Here is a 15,146-nt window from a genome sequence, read left to right on the forward strand (position 1 = left end):
CATGTATTTCAGGTTTTAAAGGAAGAAGGTTTAGGTAAATACTTAGATGCCAAGTGTCTACAACGTGAGATAGCAGAGGCCACAGACATGACACCGGAAGAGATGGACTTGGCAGCCAGGGAACTTATACGCCAGAGGACCCCTCGGGGCCCATATTATGAACATTTAGGGGGCTACAGTGCCCAAGAACTCAAAGACTATAACCAGTATTCCGCGGGAGACGAGTCTCGGCGGCCACAGACTACCCATCATACACAAGGAGACGAAGAAGAGGAGGAATCTATAGACGATAAAAGGGTACATGTAACAGTGTTATAGCGGTTGCCATCCGCCCTTGTGTGTGACCGACAAGGGGGGAGATAACTCTAGACTACTAGTGTGCTAACCAAGGCTTGTTTGTGTTTGTCCACTCACCCAACTATGTGTGTTCCGATGTGGAGCTAACACTTGACACTACAACACTGTGTGTGCTCACCAAAGGGGAGATAACCTGCTTGGTCGGTGGGCATGTGTGACTGACTTTGCATCCCTCACTCGGTGACTTACGTAGTTGCATTTCCATATATGTTTGTTTGTTCTTCATCCCAAAAGTAATCAACTTAGAGCTGTGTGTGGAAATCCATTAGAATAGCTCCATACAATCTACACTTAAGTAACCCTGGATTTGGATAGGATCCTTACCCCAATGCTTGCTCATCTTGTCAGGAATATTCAATCATATCTCCATCAACCTCATCACCAGATCATCAGATAATTTTTGAGATTGAGAAATATTTTTGAAACCTTGGCTAGAAGAGATATTCAACTATTTTGGGACATTGAGAAACCTTTGCTCATGGCCGCCTCAGATATGATAGTATGGAGATCGTCTCTCTGGCACAGAAATCATGGATTCCTTGGGATTAACCTCATCTTTTATGTTCCATAAATGATGACACAGTGTTTAAGTGTTTATAACTTCCTACTTTTCTATCAAGACTGATTGCACCAAATAATGTTACGTGAGGAGGACGGTTTCTGTTCCAAGAGCGAAGGTGGGGCACACAAACCATCGTGACTGGATTGAAGTGAAATATTTTGTGACCAATGCATCTAGTCCAGTTGAAATCCATTTGTACAAACAGAACTAGTCCTAATGATGTATGACATCATCCCTGTAGCTGCTTCATATTCCTTGGCAGAACAACAGCCAGAAAGATGTTGGTATCCCTGCGTTGAAACTAGACTCATCACCATAATTAACCCCGAGTTGACATCCCTGGCAGAGAGTGCATGTCTGCCGTGAGACTTGTATATAGTGCAAAGGTCGAGTGACGCAGTGTGTAGCATGCTGGTGTGCTACTTACATAACTAGAGTTTCCAGCTCGGACAAACCAGCAGGCTCTGGTTCTAACCGGTATTTCTTGTGCAATCCAGATTTCTCTTGATTTTTATCCTCTGTGTGTGTTGTGGTGTTACTGTTTTAATCACGTGCGAGATGAACCATCAACTAACAAGTGTGACTGTTTGAATTGTATTTCGCTGATCAGGAGGGCAGAATCTTGCTGATTTTGTTGCATGGTCCTAACAAAGCCAAGTCTTGAGAGAACCCCAGGTTTTGTTACACATTTTGGCTCAAAGACGGAATTTCCAGGGGTCACCTCGAGTTAGTTGTGCTGCATTGTGTTTCATACCTGTGATAAACCATTGGTTACATATACATCTATATATACACACATTAAATTATTTGCTGTTAAGACCACCTATATATATGTGAATAAGTGTATATAATACATGGTATTGATGCTTTCATGTTGTTTTGGCTCAAGTCTGCGATGTTAACATTGTTGGTTTGTGGATACACCGTAAGCTTTTGAAGACCAAGTTTGTTGCCAGGCTCATGGTCATCACCTTTTCTCATTCAACAGTGGGAGGTTTGAAGACAGTTCCTAAACCCCAGAGAACTAACATTAGCTGATTCAAGGCCACCTGGCTTGAGTGTCTGGTGTAACTAAGCTTGTGGAGGACTTTAACAAGAGACAATTATCCTACCCATTCCATCAATGTCCAAGCATTGATCACATACAGCAAAGTGAGGAGTGTTTTACAGAAGTGTGGACGATACAGACGTTTCAGCCAATGATAATCGTCTTGGAGTGAATTGTGATTTCCCTAGGCCTCGCTACGGTTTTGGACTGTAGCAGGCTGAGTTAACTGCCTTCAACGAAATCAAACGGTCCTAGCGCCAAGCAGGACATTGGACTCCACGGAGCTGTATTGAGTGAGACGTCTTAAACAAGCCTATACCAAGGACATGCAGATGATCTCACAATGTCTTCCCTGCGTTCTAGAGAGTGGAGAGTCTTACAAGATAGAAAGACGTACGTCCAATAGGTTTTGTGTTTAAATTCAGGACGGAGGTCTAAAAAATAAATTTGTATGTTGCAACCTGACTCTGCAGATTGGTCAATCAGTGAAACTATCTTCTCAAGGTTTATTGCTGCATCCAATTTTTACTGATTTTTTCCCCCTTAAAATTGTTGTGATGGAACTTTGGTGGAAACTTGTCTCACTTTTGAAATGTGTATGCCTGACCATCCGCGTATCATTATACGATTTGTCTTTCACCGACATGACGTGGTCACCATGTCCTGTGGTTTCACCTTATTTACGTGCATGTTTGTTTTCGTTACCTTTTTTTTAATGTTACCTTGGAATATATTGATAAATCCTATTTATTTGTCTTCTGTACAGTTTTCCTGCCAGCCTGTTTTGTTTGGATGTGACGCCATCAATTGTGTAATGATCATATTCAATTTGTACAAATACTCTTTTTTGATATATAAAAGGATTGCAATAGGTTCAGTGCAATATAGATTACAAACAACTTGATTGGTATACTTTTTTTACGATATTTCCTTGTGATATTTTCTAGTCGAGCTGTTGTGCTGTTGGGAAGTACTTGTCAGTCCTCAGTGCCCAAGTTTATTAATTTTAATTTTGTTTATTTTACTTTTTGTGTGCAATGGCGATATCGCTACAACTTCCACACCTTAAGTACTTGTATATTTTTCCAATATTTTTCTGCTTTGGAAGCAACTTGAGTTGTTTCTAAGATTCAACTTTCTAGTTGTTTTTATGCATATATTGGTACTTTGATCGAAGGAGGCGAAGCAATGAAGTGATTATTTTTGCACTGTCGTCGAACAGCCCTGTGTATCAAAGGTATCTGGTCAGACAAGATTAGAATAGTGTCATTTTGTACAATTCCATACCAAAAGAAATTGTTTTGACATTGATGATATCCCTCTTATATCATTTATTGCCAAATAATCAAATTTTAATACCTTTTAATCTTAATTCCTACATTTTATTAAGTAAGTGACATGATTTTTATTCAATAATTAGTTTTAAGGAAAAAATATTTCTATTTTATTTGTGAAGAAATTTTGTGAATAATTATGAATTTATAAAAATATAACGGTATGTTGGCTAAATGACTTAATAGTAGGGGATACCTTGGGTCAAGGTGCTGGAAAAATATTTTGTTGGATTTTGTCCAAATGTCTGACAAAACGAAAAGTCACCTAAGCTTTCTACTGCTCTGTATGCAGATTTCTTCTCTCCCATAGTCTGGGAATCATGCTTTAAACATGTGTATTTTTATTTCAAGTGTGTTGATGTGAGGTATTCCTTGCATCAAAGGTGTGTTTATAATCCATTTCTTGTTCATGGTTGCCCTCTCAAATTCCTGGGATTGCAGATTTGCCAGCTAGATTCAGATGGAGAAATTGTGAACCTTTGTGTCATACACAACAACATATAGAGAAGACACTATTATCTGACTAAAAGCATTACATAACATTATGTATTATCATACATAATTATTAAATATGTTATATCATTTGTTATCGTTATGATAGTGAATAACATTTTAAATTGGAGAACGAAAACACATTGATATTAGCTTGTTACTGATATGAAGTGTCGATAATTATTAACAGTGAAATCAGTTCCTGTTTATTGTGTGATACTGGCCACATGTTGTTGCTGTGAATGCAAACTGAAATCAAATGTTAAAGAAATCTGTGAAAACAAACTACACTGTTGTCTATGTTGGTTGTTGGCTGTGATATTAGTGTGTTATAATCATGATATACAATGACACTGACAGATACTGAGGACAATCACATCCATCTGAATCTAGAAGTCTCAAGCACCAGACTTGCCATCATCATACAGTTCTTGAAGTACCGTAGTTGGGGTACCTTAAAATGTCTGCTGATTACTTGTTGAAGGTATTTTGTCAGAAACTGTCTGTAAAGAAATGTGATACGTAACATGAGTGTGTTTGGTTTAAAGTTGCTTTGAACAGTATTTCAGATGTCTCACAGCGTGTCAGCTTGATGTGGGAGAAAAGAGTGAAGTGATTCAGGTCTTAGACGTTTACCACTTTGGTGAAACCAGGGGTCACATGTACAGTGCTGACAAACCTAGAAACATAAGTCTTGGCAAATCTTGACCATGATCACTGTTTTCTTGGTGCATCTAAGGGATCCAACTCTGCACAGTGGAGCGTCGTGCCTTAGATGACTGGCCGCCTGTGTCTCCCCCCCCTATAACTGATTGATCAAAACACCAACTCTTTGGACATAGTCAATATTACACTCAAGTTAGAGGGGCGGTCGGGTAGCCTAGTGGTTAAAGCGTTCGCTCGTCACGCCGAAGACCCTGGTTCGATTCCCGACATGGGTACAATGTGTGAAGCCCATTTCTGGTGTCCCCCGCCGTGATATTGCTGGAATATTGCTAAAAGCGGCGTAAAACCATACTCACTCACTCACTCAAGTTAGACCATTAACATCAGTGCAGAGGTGGAATTTCCAGCTGCTGGTTCTAGAACCTGTAAGGTTGATACGAGGGAGTCTGGGGCTTGGAGCTTGTTCTTGACATTCTTGTGTGAAAGGTTTTGGTTTCTTCAGGTGACCTGTTCCCAATCTGTGAATGCTTAACAGACTTGGTTGGAGTGTGACATCCCATGCTTTGACCTTCACAGAGTTCATCTCAGCCAGGGCCAGCCAGAGGGATGAAGCAGGGAGGGATGCTAACTCAGACTCTATTAATGATAAATGTTTCTCTAGGGTATCAGGTGGATAATATAAGACACATGTTTAAGTACTTTATTTCGATGCATGTACCATTCTCAATGAGTAGATTTTAGAATACTGTGATATGTTTTCAAATGTGAAATGCAAATCTTTAAATTGTTTAGTTCAGATACTTGAATGCTGAGAAGATTTTAACGGAATATTTTTCCAAATAAAATTATCCTCCTTAGAGAGTAAAAGTCTAAGTATATGTAGGTGAAGGCGTGTCTCTAGTCAGCATCAGTCCTTGTTAATACCAACACTGGCCTGTATTCTTTCCATCTTTTTAAACATTTAAATTTTGTTTTACACAACTTTAACAAATGACTCCATATTTGTTCTAACAATTATTTTGGAGAATTTGCAGATATTTTTCAGAAAGAAATGCAAAATATTTTTTCAATTTTGAATATATAAAACAAAATTAATGTATTTTAACTCATAAAAAAAATCACAAATTGCTTCCTCAGAGCAGTAGAAAAGGGGCATTTATTCGTGATAACAAATGCAAAGTAGATCAGTGTCGGCAAATTTTCCCATGATAACTGTAGGACCCCCTTCATATATCCCATATTGTGTGTGAGCGAGACTGAGTGCCAGAGTGTTTGTTCAGCCACTTGACTAAAGCCTTTTTTAACTTGTGGTTTCTAAATAAGTGATATGTAATCGTATCATTTGTACTTAAAATTCATACCATCAAATCAGGGGTATTATATTTTTGTTACTTACATTAATGATCCTGTGAATATGTAAGCCAAAACCCTTGTGACGACTCAGCGGTGTGCTAGACTATGATGCTGTACAGTTTGTTCGAAAACTACTTCATACCAAATCTGTGAGATTCTTTTAACTCTAAGGATTGTTATTGATGTGCAATAAATGTTTTTCATGCTCATTGGTTTAGTTGTTTTTTTCCAAAATAGGAACCAAAACAAAACAAAGACTTAAATATTCTACGTGAGACTTCTATGCTTAAGTACATGTACGTTGAGGAGGGGCGTTTGGGTAGCATAGTGGTTAAAGCATTTGCTCATCACACCGAAGACACCAGTTCGATTCCTGACATGGGTACAATGTGTGAAGCCCATTACTGGTGTACCCCGCCGTGATATTGCTGGAATATTGCTAAAAGCGGGATAAAACCATACTCACTCACTCAACCACTGAGGCAATAATTATCGGCAGAACTTTTGAACTGCAATTTTGTGACGCATTTCCTCTGTACAATGTTGCTCTGAATCAAGTGAGTGAATACACCGTTGTCAGTAGCGATCTATCACAGTGGCCCATAAATAATCAAGCCTTGAACCAAGTTGTTGACAACAGAACAATGATGAGACAATATAAGCCAGACACATGAAGAATTGGTCTTCAGCAGCATGCTTGTCTAAGAGGCTACTAACGGATCGTTTGGTCAGGCTCGCTGACGTGCCTGATGCCTGGCATCCTATCTCAATTGCGTAGATCGATGCTCATGATGTCAATCACTGGATTGTCTGACCCAGACACGATTTTTTTACAGATTGCTGTCATTTATAGCTTGAATATTGCTGAGTGCAGTGTTAAACAAATAGTAAAAGCCAGTAAGCTTGTCATAAGAGGCCACTAAGGGATCGGGTGGTAACGGATTGCATGTCATTGTAACCAATCAGCGTTGGACGTTGCTCTATTACCAAGGAGTCCATATAAGAGGGGGTGGGTACTGGCAGGATTAACATGTGTGAACTCTGGTCCACCTAGCTTGTTTCGCTTCCTACTGTGAAAATCTTCTTTACGACAAACACGGAGTTGGAGCAATATATTTAGAAGTAGAGTCCAACGGACAACGCGTTCGCCCGTCTGACACACACAAATATCAAGCAAGTGGTCATATTGCCCGTATCAGTTTGTGATAAAGACCGACGCCACATATACCTGATACTAGCTGTCAACAACAGGTCAATGTGGCATAACATTGACGAGCGATGAAGATAACCCAGATGCAGCCACTTTCAACAAGTGATAATGTTTTTTACTCCCTCAGTCGTTTAGAACTACCAATGTGTTCCAGCATGGCCATTGGGAGAGTGTTCCCTGCACTATGTGTAGCTTTGCTGTGGTCAGGACTGGGTGCAGCAACAGGTAGGTTCCTGCTGATTGCTCCAAAACCATGAAGCAGTAATTCCACAAGAATAGCCCACTAGTGTAATGTACAGGACTAGGGCTTGAAAAATGAAGGGTTATTTTGCGATTTGTCAATTCTGTAATCGTTAAAGTTTGCGAAAATATATCACCCAGGGAATCATCGTGTTGTTTAACGTAATTATGCCTTATTACCCATAACTTTTCTGAATGTATTAATGTTAAGTATGCAGGGCGTACCTATACTGAGGTCTGGCTGTTATCAGTTCTGTTATCATCGGTCGGAGTAGATGATGATGTTTCATGCACACCTGCCTGGATCTCCTTCCACAAAGCCACTGGTGTAACTGCAATACTTTAAGACTGGTAGTTGTGACGCTAGCATCCTAGATTATCTGGGCCCCGTTCCACAAAGCGATCTTAGCGCTACACGTTCAATAGTCCATGTATGAGAATTACAATCACCTTTGCCCTGGCGTATTATGTCTCCATTTTGTTTTGACATTTGGCTACCTCGACCCATTCGCCATCATGGATTCGTTTTGAGCCCTGGACTGTTCCATGAAGTAATCGCAGCGCTACGACCGTCGTAAGTCTATGTTAAGGTATAGGAGTTACGATCGCAGCGCTACGACCGTCGTAAGTCTATGTTAAGGTATAGGAGTTGCGATCGCAGCGCTACGACCGTCGTAAGTCTATGTTAAGGTATAGGAGTTACGATCGCAGCGCTACGACCGTCGTAAGTCTATGTTAAAGTATAGGAGTCACGATCGCAGCGCTACGACCGTCGTAAGTCTATGTTAAGGTATAGGAGTTACGATCGCAGCGCTACGACCGTCGTAAATCTATGTTAAAGTATAGGAGTTACGATCGCAGCGCTACGACCGTCGTAAGTTTATGTTAAGGTATAGGAGATGCGACTTCAGCGATACGACTGTCGCAAGTCTATGTTAAAGTATAGGAGTTACGATCGCAGCGCTACGACCGTCGTAAGTCTATGTTAAGGTATAGGAGTTCCGATAGTCGTGGCGCTGCGATGGCTTTGTGGAACTGCAGTGGGCCTCGTCGTAGGGGTTCGACTGTCGTAACTTCTATGCTTTAACAAGGACTTACGATAGTCTTAGCACCGCGATGAATTGAAACAACGTTCAATCAAATAACACTGTTCTTTCGTGATGGAAACTGGCGCCGACACCAGTGCTCGTTTTTGCTGTGAACGTGGAGTAGCATAAGAACTTCTATTTCCGTCTAAATATCGTTTACGGCAGAAAGTTCATTCATAACAGAATGAAGATCTGTGTCGAACTCGCGTTCAGAAGAGACATTAGGATTGCTTGTTGATATTAAGCTCATGAACGAGTGATGAGAATGTTGGCGTACCTTTCGAAACGAAACTGTTGTGGCGAATTGCTCCAGAACAGTTTTCCTGATGAAAATGGAGACATTTGCACCAGGTGATCGAAGATGCAGCGCTCAGATCGGTTGACGGAACTTGCCTCCAGATCCATGTGTGTGGTATTCAATGCAGTCTGCGATTACTCCCCTGAAGACACGGGACTATCATCATTATGCGTGAGATAGTCGTTAGATCCATTTAGTCTCTCCTACAAACCCCGAAATTAATATATCAGAATTTCCCCCAAGAAAGTATACAATATTTTGGCAAGTCTAGATGCCTCAACGGTATCTAACGAACAAAAACGAATTAGATACGTTTTAAAACAAATGGTTTTAAGATAAATGGTATATGACAGGTACGTGAGACAGTCGTTAGATCCGTTTAGTCTCTCCTACAAACCCCGAAACTAATATATACTGACGTCCAAAAGAAACTTTACCAGAGTTTGAAATCACTCCTGCTCAAAAACAACAAAACATACATGCATGAAGTAAAGTGTATTAAGAAGATCAAATATATATCAACATACTCAACACTGAAAATGACAATCATACCGCGACCGAGAATGACGTCAGAGCCCCCCAAAGTTGGGTGTGGTACAAAACTCGAGCTTTCAGAATCATGGACAATAGGCAGAGTACATAAACAATCGCTCACGTTCAATAACAAGTCATTAGTAGCGTGTGTGACTACCAAATGCCTCAATACACGCAAAAACTCTTCGACGCACAGAAAAAGTCAGTCGTCTGATGAGGTCACGTGGGATTTGAGGCCATTCTTCTTGGAGGGCCAAGATCAGTTCTTGCCGGTTGGCTGGAGAGTGTGGTCGTTGTCGAACACGACGATCCATCAAGTCCCAGAGGTGTTCTATGGGGGACATGTCGGGTGAGCGTGCAGGCCACGGCAGGGCGTTGACGTTGTTGGCTGCGAGGAAGTTAGTGACAATTCTGGCTGTATGGGCTCTAGCGTTGTCATGCTGATAAATGACACCACGTGGCTGCTGTTAGAGAAATGGTAGGACAACTGGACGAAGCATATTATCCATGTAACGCTGAGCTGTCAAGTTTCCGTCAACGATGACCAGCGGTGTTCTCTCCTGCCCACAGATCCCTCCCCACACCATGACACTCCCTCCACCATATGGTACGACCTCCTGCGCGCAACACGCCGCCGTTCGCTCACCCCTTCGGCGGTAAACACGTTGTCCTCCATCAGCCCTAAACATACAGAATCGACTTTCGCCATTGACGATAACCCTCTGCCAGTCACGTCGTTGCCAACGTCGTACAGTCCGGGCCCATCTCAATCGCAGACTCCCATCTGTACCATACCCAAGGCTCGTTCACGTTGTTCGACTGTGAGTCGTGGCATTTCTTTAGTGTGTTTTTTTATCACTGTGGATGTCTGACTTGCCGTTGCAATCGTTTTATACCCTTACCCGCACGTGCATTTGCAGTTGTCCGTGGTGCACGTGTTTTTCACTTTTTCGCGTGTTATCTCGGAAACATGAAACGGACGATTAACATTTTCTGCATACACTATTGTTGTATTTAGGTTATGTGTTTTAGATAGACTTCATAGAATTTTTTTTTATACTTTGTCTGAAATTTATATTTTCAGTTGGTCTTTTGGACGTCAGTTTATCATTATTTTCCCCTAGCAAGTAAACAATATTTTAGCAAGTCTAGATGACAAGGTTATTTTTTAGAAAGAAGTGTCGAGTGAGTTGTTCCCCATAGATGTAGCTGGGCAACGTAGATAAACGCAGTGGCCGAACGATCGCTTCCAAAAGTTGGTTGGTTGGTTGGTTGTTGTTGTTTAACGCCGCATTCAGCAATATTCCAGCTATATGACGGCTGTCTGTAAGTAATCGAGTCTGGGCCAGACAATCCAGTGATTGACATCATCAGCATCGATCCACGCAGATGGGATACAATGACATACATCAAACTCCAAAAGTGGGAGTGAATCGGTATTATGAAGAAAGGTACAGATAATCGTCACTTGGAGATTGTGAGAATTAGGGAAATACCAAACTTAACCCACCTGTTCGTAAAATGGACTCGTCTGACATTTCCGGGGCTGGATTCTTTTCAGGGAGTCATCTTTATCTAAATTTAGGCAAATATTTTTAAAGCTTGCACATTTCATCACCACCCTTAAAGAGGCTGTACATGGTGTTGATATTTTACATAAGAAATATTCGACACGTGGTCGTTGTCTTTTTCTTAAATAGACGCATTGACCTATCCAACATTGATATACTAAGCATTACTGAAGGGTCACCGAGGCGTGTAGGGCGACCAACATGAACATGTGCCAACAGGCGTCTGGGTATGTTGTAATTAACAATTGAAGAACATGTTATTTATGCTTGTGTCACACTGATTGGATGTTTTAATGAAACCGATAAAATGGACAACGACCTTTAAAAACAATGAACAGAGCAAGATTGAAGGTGACAGAAAACGCAAGCCCGAAGGAAATCAGTCGTTCAGCCCATTCACGTGCAATACATGACGTGCAAAATTCAATGTGGGTATAAACACTCTTAAGTGTGTATATAAGTCAAACAGAAATAATCACATCTATACGTCGATAAACGCCGCCTCGATAAGGAGGGTATAATGACAAATTAACTATCCTTGTTTCTATTATAAACCCAATGATGAAAGGGTGGAGATGAAGATCAAAATACACCGGGCATTTTCAGAAAAAGCTTCTATTATTATTTATTAACAACCACTCTATTTGTCATCAGCTGTCGTTGCAGATCACCAGAGGATTACGATGATAGGGTGTTATGATTGTGATTATACAGCTCGTACAGTAAAGCCGCCGGCAATCGTTAGGATTTTTTGGTTCGTTGTTTAACGCCGCACTCAGCAATATTCCAGCTATATGACGGCGGTCTGTAAATAATCGAGTCTGGACCAGACAATCCAGTGATTGACAACATGAGCATCGATCCACGCAATTGGGATCGATGACATGCATCAACCAAGTCATCGAGCCTGACCACCCGATCCCATTAGTCGCCTTTTACGACAAGCATAGTCGCCTTTTACGGCAAGCATGGGTTGCTGAAGACCTATTCTACCCCGGATCTTCACGGGCCGCAATCGTTAGGAGAAACTACCAGTTATTGGCTTGGACCTACTTGCACAAAGTGATCTTGGCGCTAAGACTATGGGAGTTACGATCATCTCAGCGCTAAGATCGCTTTGTGCAAGTGAGCCCTGGTGTAGATTGGTATGTTTTTTTTGTTGAATTGCATTCACAGATTGGTCACCGTGATTGTCGTTGATATATGAATATCATATGAAGTGCGGCGTTATATAAAATAACTATGCGATAAATCGCAAAGACACATGAAGAACGCAGCGTGGTTTATTTAAAGATTGACCGTGTATTTTTTTCGGGTCATTAAGGTATCATTATAGCTAAAATGGATAGAATTATCATTAAACCGCCCGCACGTTATCAGAAATGAGCGGGCCACTGTAACTTGATAATGCCCTCAAATTGCTTGACGACGGGCCATTATCAAGCCCGTTGTTAGGTGACGTCATAGGGTAGAGAAAATGACGTCACGTATTATAGTGACGTCATCTAGTTTGTTCTATGACGTTTCCATATTTGTAAAATGTGGTCAGTGACATTCGTGTTGATTGCAGTAAATGTTTCAAAACCGATGTTGTTGTTTCTTTTTATTTGATAACAAATTCGATCCATTTTAGCTATAATAACGGTAACGCTCTTTTTCAGGGCATTATCATTTGCAGAAGCCCTCGGTCTTTTCAACTGCCCTCCTTCGTCGGGCAGTTAATGGAAAACATCGGGCTTCTACAAATGATAATGCCCTAAAAAATAGCGTTACCCTTATATGAATCGAAAAACCGATGCGCAAACTGTATGATTCCGCGTAGCGGGTAGGTCATAGGCCCTGTCAATCAAGGCAAGAGGCGAGAACTGCAACAGTCAGACTCTGATGAGCTCGAACAAATATGTCTGGGAGAAGGCGGCTGTTTCAAATGGCATGGTCAGTTACCGCCAGGTTCGAACATTAGTTCCCTGAGAACGGGAAGACACAGTTGGAAAAATGCTCGTTAGAACTGAAACCTGAAGACATGAAAGTTGTGGAACCGAGGCGAGCGGGAAAAAAACAGGCAAGCGAGTCTGCACGTTTGCGTTTCATTCCTTCTCGGCCTTTGGTCTGAAAGGGTTGTTTGGACAATATTGACAGTAGTGGGTGACCTCGCCCAGATGAACACTACCAAGCTGACTGTCGTTCATTTCCCGATGAACGTCAGTATGTCACGTGATTACGTTGTCAATCGAGCGGAGACATACAGAACTACTTTAGGGGAATTCCTCAATGTCTAAAAATAACATTAAAAAAAAGGGACAACTGACGACATCGATTCAGGCTATGAATGATGCGGGCTTTGACAGATAATATATGTCGAAATGCAGCGTCCATTCGAAGCTATAACAGAGAATGCTCGACTTACCAAAGTAATCACTGAGCTCCACACTGTCGTGTATTGCTTCGGGAAATCTAACCGCGCCGCCACATGCGGTAATCCCCGTCATCAGCAGCCGTAGTATGACTCAAATACACACCCACAGTTCACAGAACGTTAATATCAATCCATTTTCAGCATCAGCCGAGTCTGGATTTCTTTCCAACGGAAACCTTTTTCTTGTTGCTCATTTCAAGTGAATGACATTTCCGTAGCCGACATAAAACCAAGGGATTCCACTTCAAATGGAATGTTTTCGGACGGATGACGTCACGACGTCACGACTCTCCGCGTTGATATAGTTCGCTTTAAATAATTAAAGTTTGATGTTTAATGGATGGTTTTGTTATGATTTATGTATCTGTCAATATAAGGATTAAAGTTGTATTGGTTGACGTTCATCAACTGTTGGAAGCTAAAGAATACACGCTGGTCAAGTAACAAAAATGGCGCTTTGCGAAACGAACAGTCTCGATTGACGAGCTAAGTAAGAAATTTACAGTTTATAAAGAAACGGAACATTTTCAAGAGAATAACAAACGCCATGAGGCGATATTAACTCCCTAAATGACCAGCTGTCCTTACTTTGCCTTGTCAGTGTTGAACTAACGTAAAAAGGAAATCAACAGTTTGTGAACGGGCCAGACACTTACGATAAAGGGAGACAATTTGAGGGGGGATCACTCTTGTAGGACAATAGTTCCGTCAAAGTGTTATGTTCACAGCAGTGAAATATCAAGTGTTATGTTCACTGCAATGAAAATATCCCTCTTCTCAACTTCGGAAAACTCAGTCTTTTACACTTAAGTATATAATAAAAGATAGGGAAGTGTCCAGTGAGTTGTTACCCATAAATTTAGCTGGGGTACTCAGATAAACGCAGTGCTCGAACAATCGCGTCCGAAAAGAGATTTTACAATCGGTATTAAGAGGAAAGGTACAGATATCCGACGTGAGGATTGTGAGAATATGTTGGAAATACCATTACCAAACCCACCTGGACATCACATGGACTTGTCCGACATTACCAAACCCACCTGGACACCACATGGACTTGTCCGACATTACCAAACCCACCTGGACATCACATGGACTTGTCCGACATTGCCGAGGTCGGAATCTATTCAGGGTGTCATCATTATTAAAATGCGAGTAAATGTTTTTAAAACTTGTACATTTTATCATCATCCTTAAAGATTACATTATGTTGATATTTCATATGAGAAATAAAAGACTCGTGGTCGTTGTTTATCGTACATTAGACATCACTGGCGTTTTTGGTATCGCTATGAGGGCATCGGTTGCAGTGGGACTACATCAAATTTTAAAACGGAGTAGGTTTATCTCTTAATAAAACACCGCTCCTCATGGTTTATTGTCCCTGCAGTGTTTAATTGTACGATAAAAAAATCCTACTCGTCGTTTATTTCTTAATGAGGGTGGGTGGGTTGATAGTCTCTGATAGTACTGGGTCATGTCGGATGATGTAGAGAAGCAGAAACAGCAAGTGTAAGGGTTGTCAGATAACTGATGTTGTGAAGATGCACAGCTACAAGACCTTTCATTCGATAACTGGTCCTGGTTTCTGTATATCAATTTGAGTTTCGTCAGAGAATTGACAGAGAATACAATTTCCAAAAATGCCTGTGGAAGTATATTGTAACTGATGCTTAACTTTTTTCGAGGTATATATATACTACTCAAAGTTAAGGATCACCCGATTCTTTCATAGTGGTAATGTTAATCTGTCATGGCATGAGAGATTAACTATTGTAATATGAAAGAATCAGGTGATCCTTAACTTCTTTTGAGTAGTATATATATCTGAAATCATTCTCCTACCGACAGCAAAAGGTACTTTGTTGATGAAATTCAATCTGGCTTGCTATCAGTTCGTTAGGATTTCATATTCATTGTCAATATATATACTCGACAAAGGGCTAGTATGCATCTTGTATGTGTGTGGCCCTTTCG

At 41.0% G+C, this 15,146-nt stretch overlaps 2 protein-coding genes across 4 annotated transcripts in view; both read left to right on the forward strand.

Annotated features, from left to right (window-relative positions):
• LOC124122657 (muscle calcium channel subunit alpha-1-like) overlaps positions 1 to 6,021 on the forward strand; it is a 149,194-nt gene extending 143,173 nt beyond the window's left edge. Inside the window, exon 48 of the mRNA XM_048396979.1 lies at positions 13 to 6,021. Coding sequence (XP_048252936.1) covers positions 13 to 318 — 306 coding nt within the window. The 3' untranslated portion in view covers positions 319 to 6,021. The remainder of the gene's footprint in view (positions 1 to 12) is intronic.
• A 1,119-nt stretch (positions 6,022 to 7,140) lies between these two features.
• Positions 7,141 to 15,146, forward strand: part of LOC124122176 — a 28,502-nt gene continuing 20,496 nt past the window's right edge. For 2 of the 3 annotated variants that reach the window (XM_046485301.2, XM_048396980.1), the window contains exon 1: positions 7,163 to 7,247. In XM_046485301.2, the coding sequence (XP_046341257.2) occupies positions 7,166 to 7,247 (82 nt within the window). In that variant the 5' untranslated portion in view covers positions 7,163 to 7,165. Of the gene's footprint in view, positions 7,248 to 15,146 lie in introns of all 3 variants that reach the window. The other variant, XM_048396981.1, reaches the window with a different exon arrangement.

The sequence above is a fragment of the Haliotis rufescens genome, unplaced genomic scaffold (assembly GCF_023055435.1).
Source record: "Haliotis rufescens isolate VD_foot unplaced genomic scaffold, xgHalRufe1.0.p SCAF_16, whole genome shotgun sequence".
Taxonomy (NCBI): Eukaryota; Metazoa; Mollusca; class Gastropoda; order Lepetellida; family Haliotidae; genus Haliotis; species Haliotis rufescens.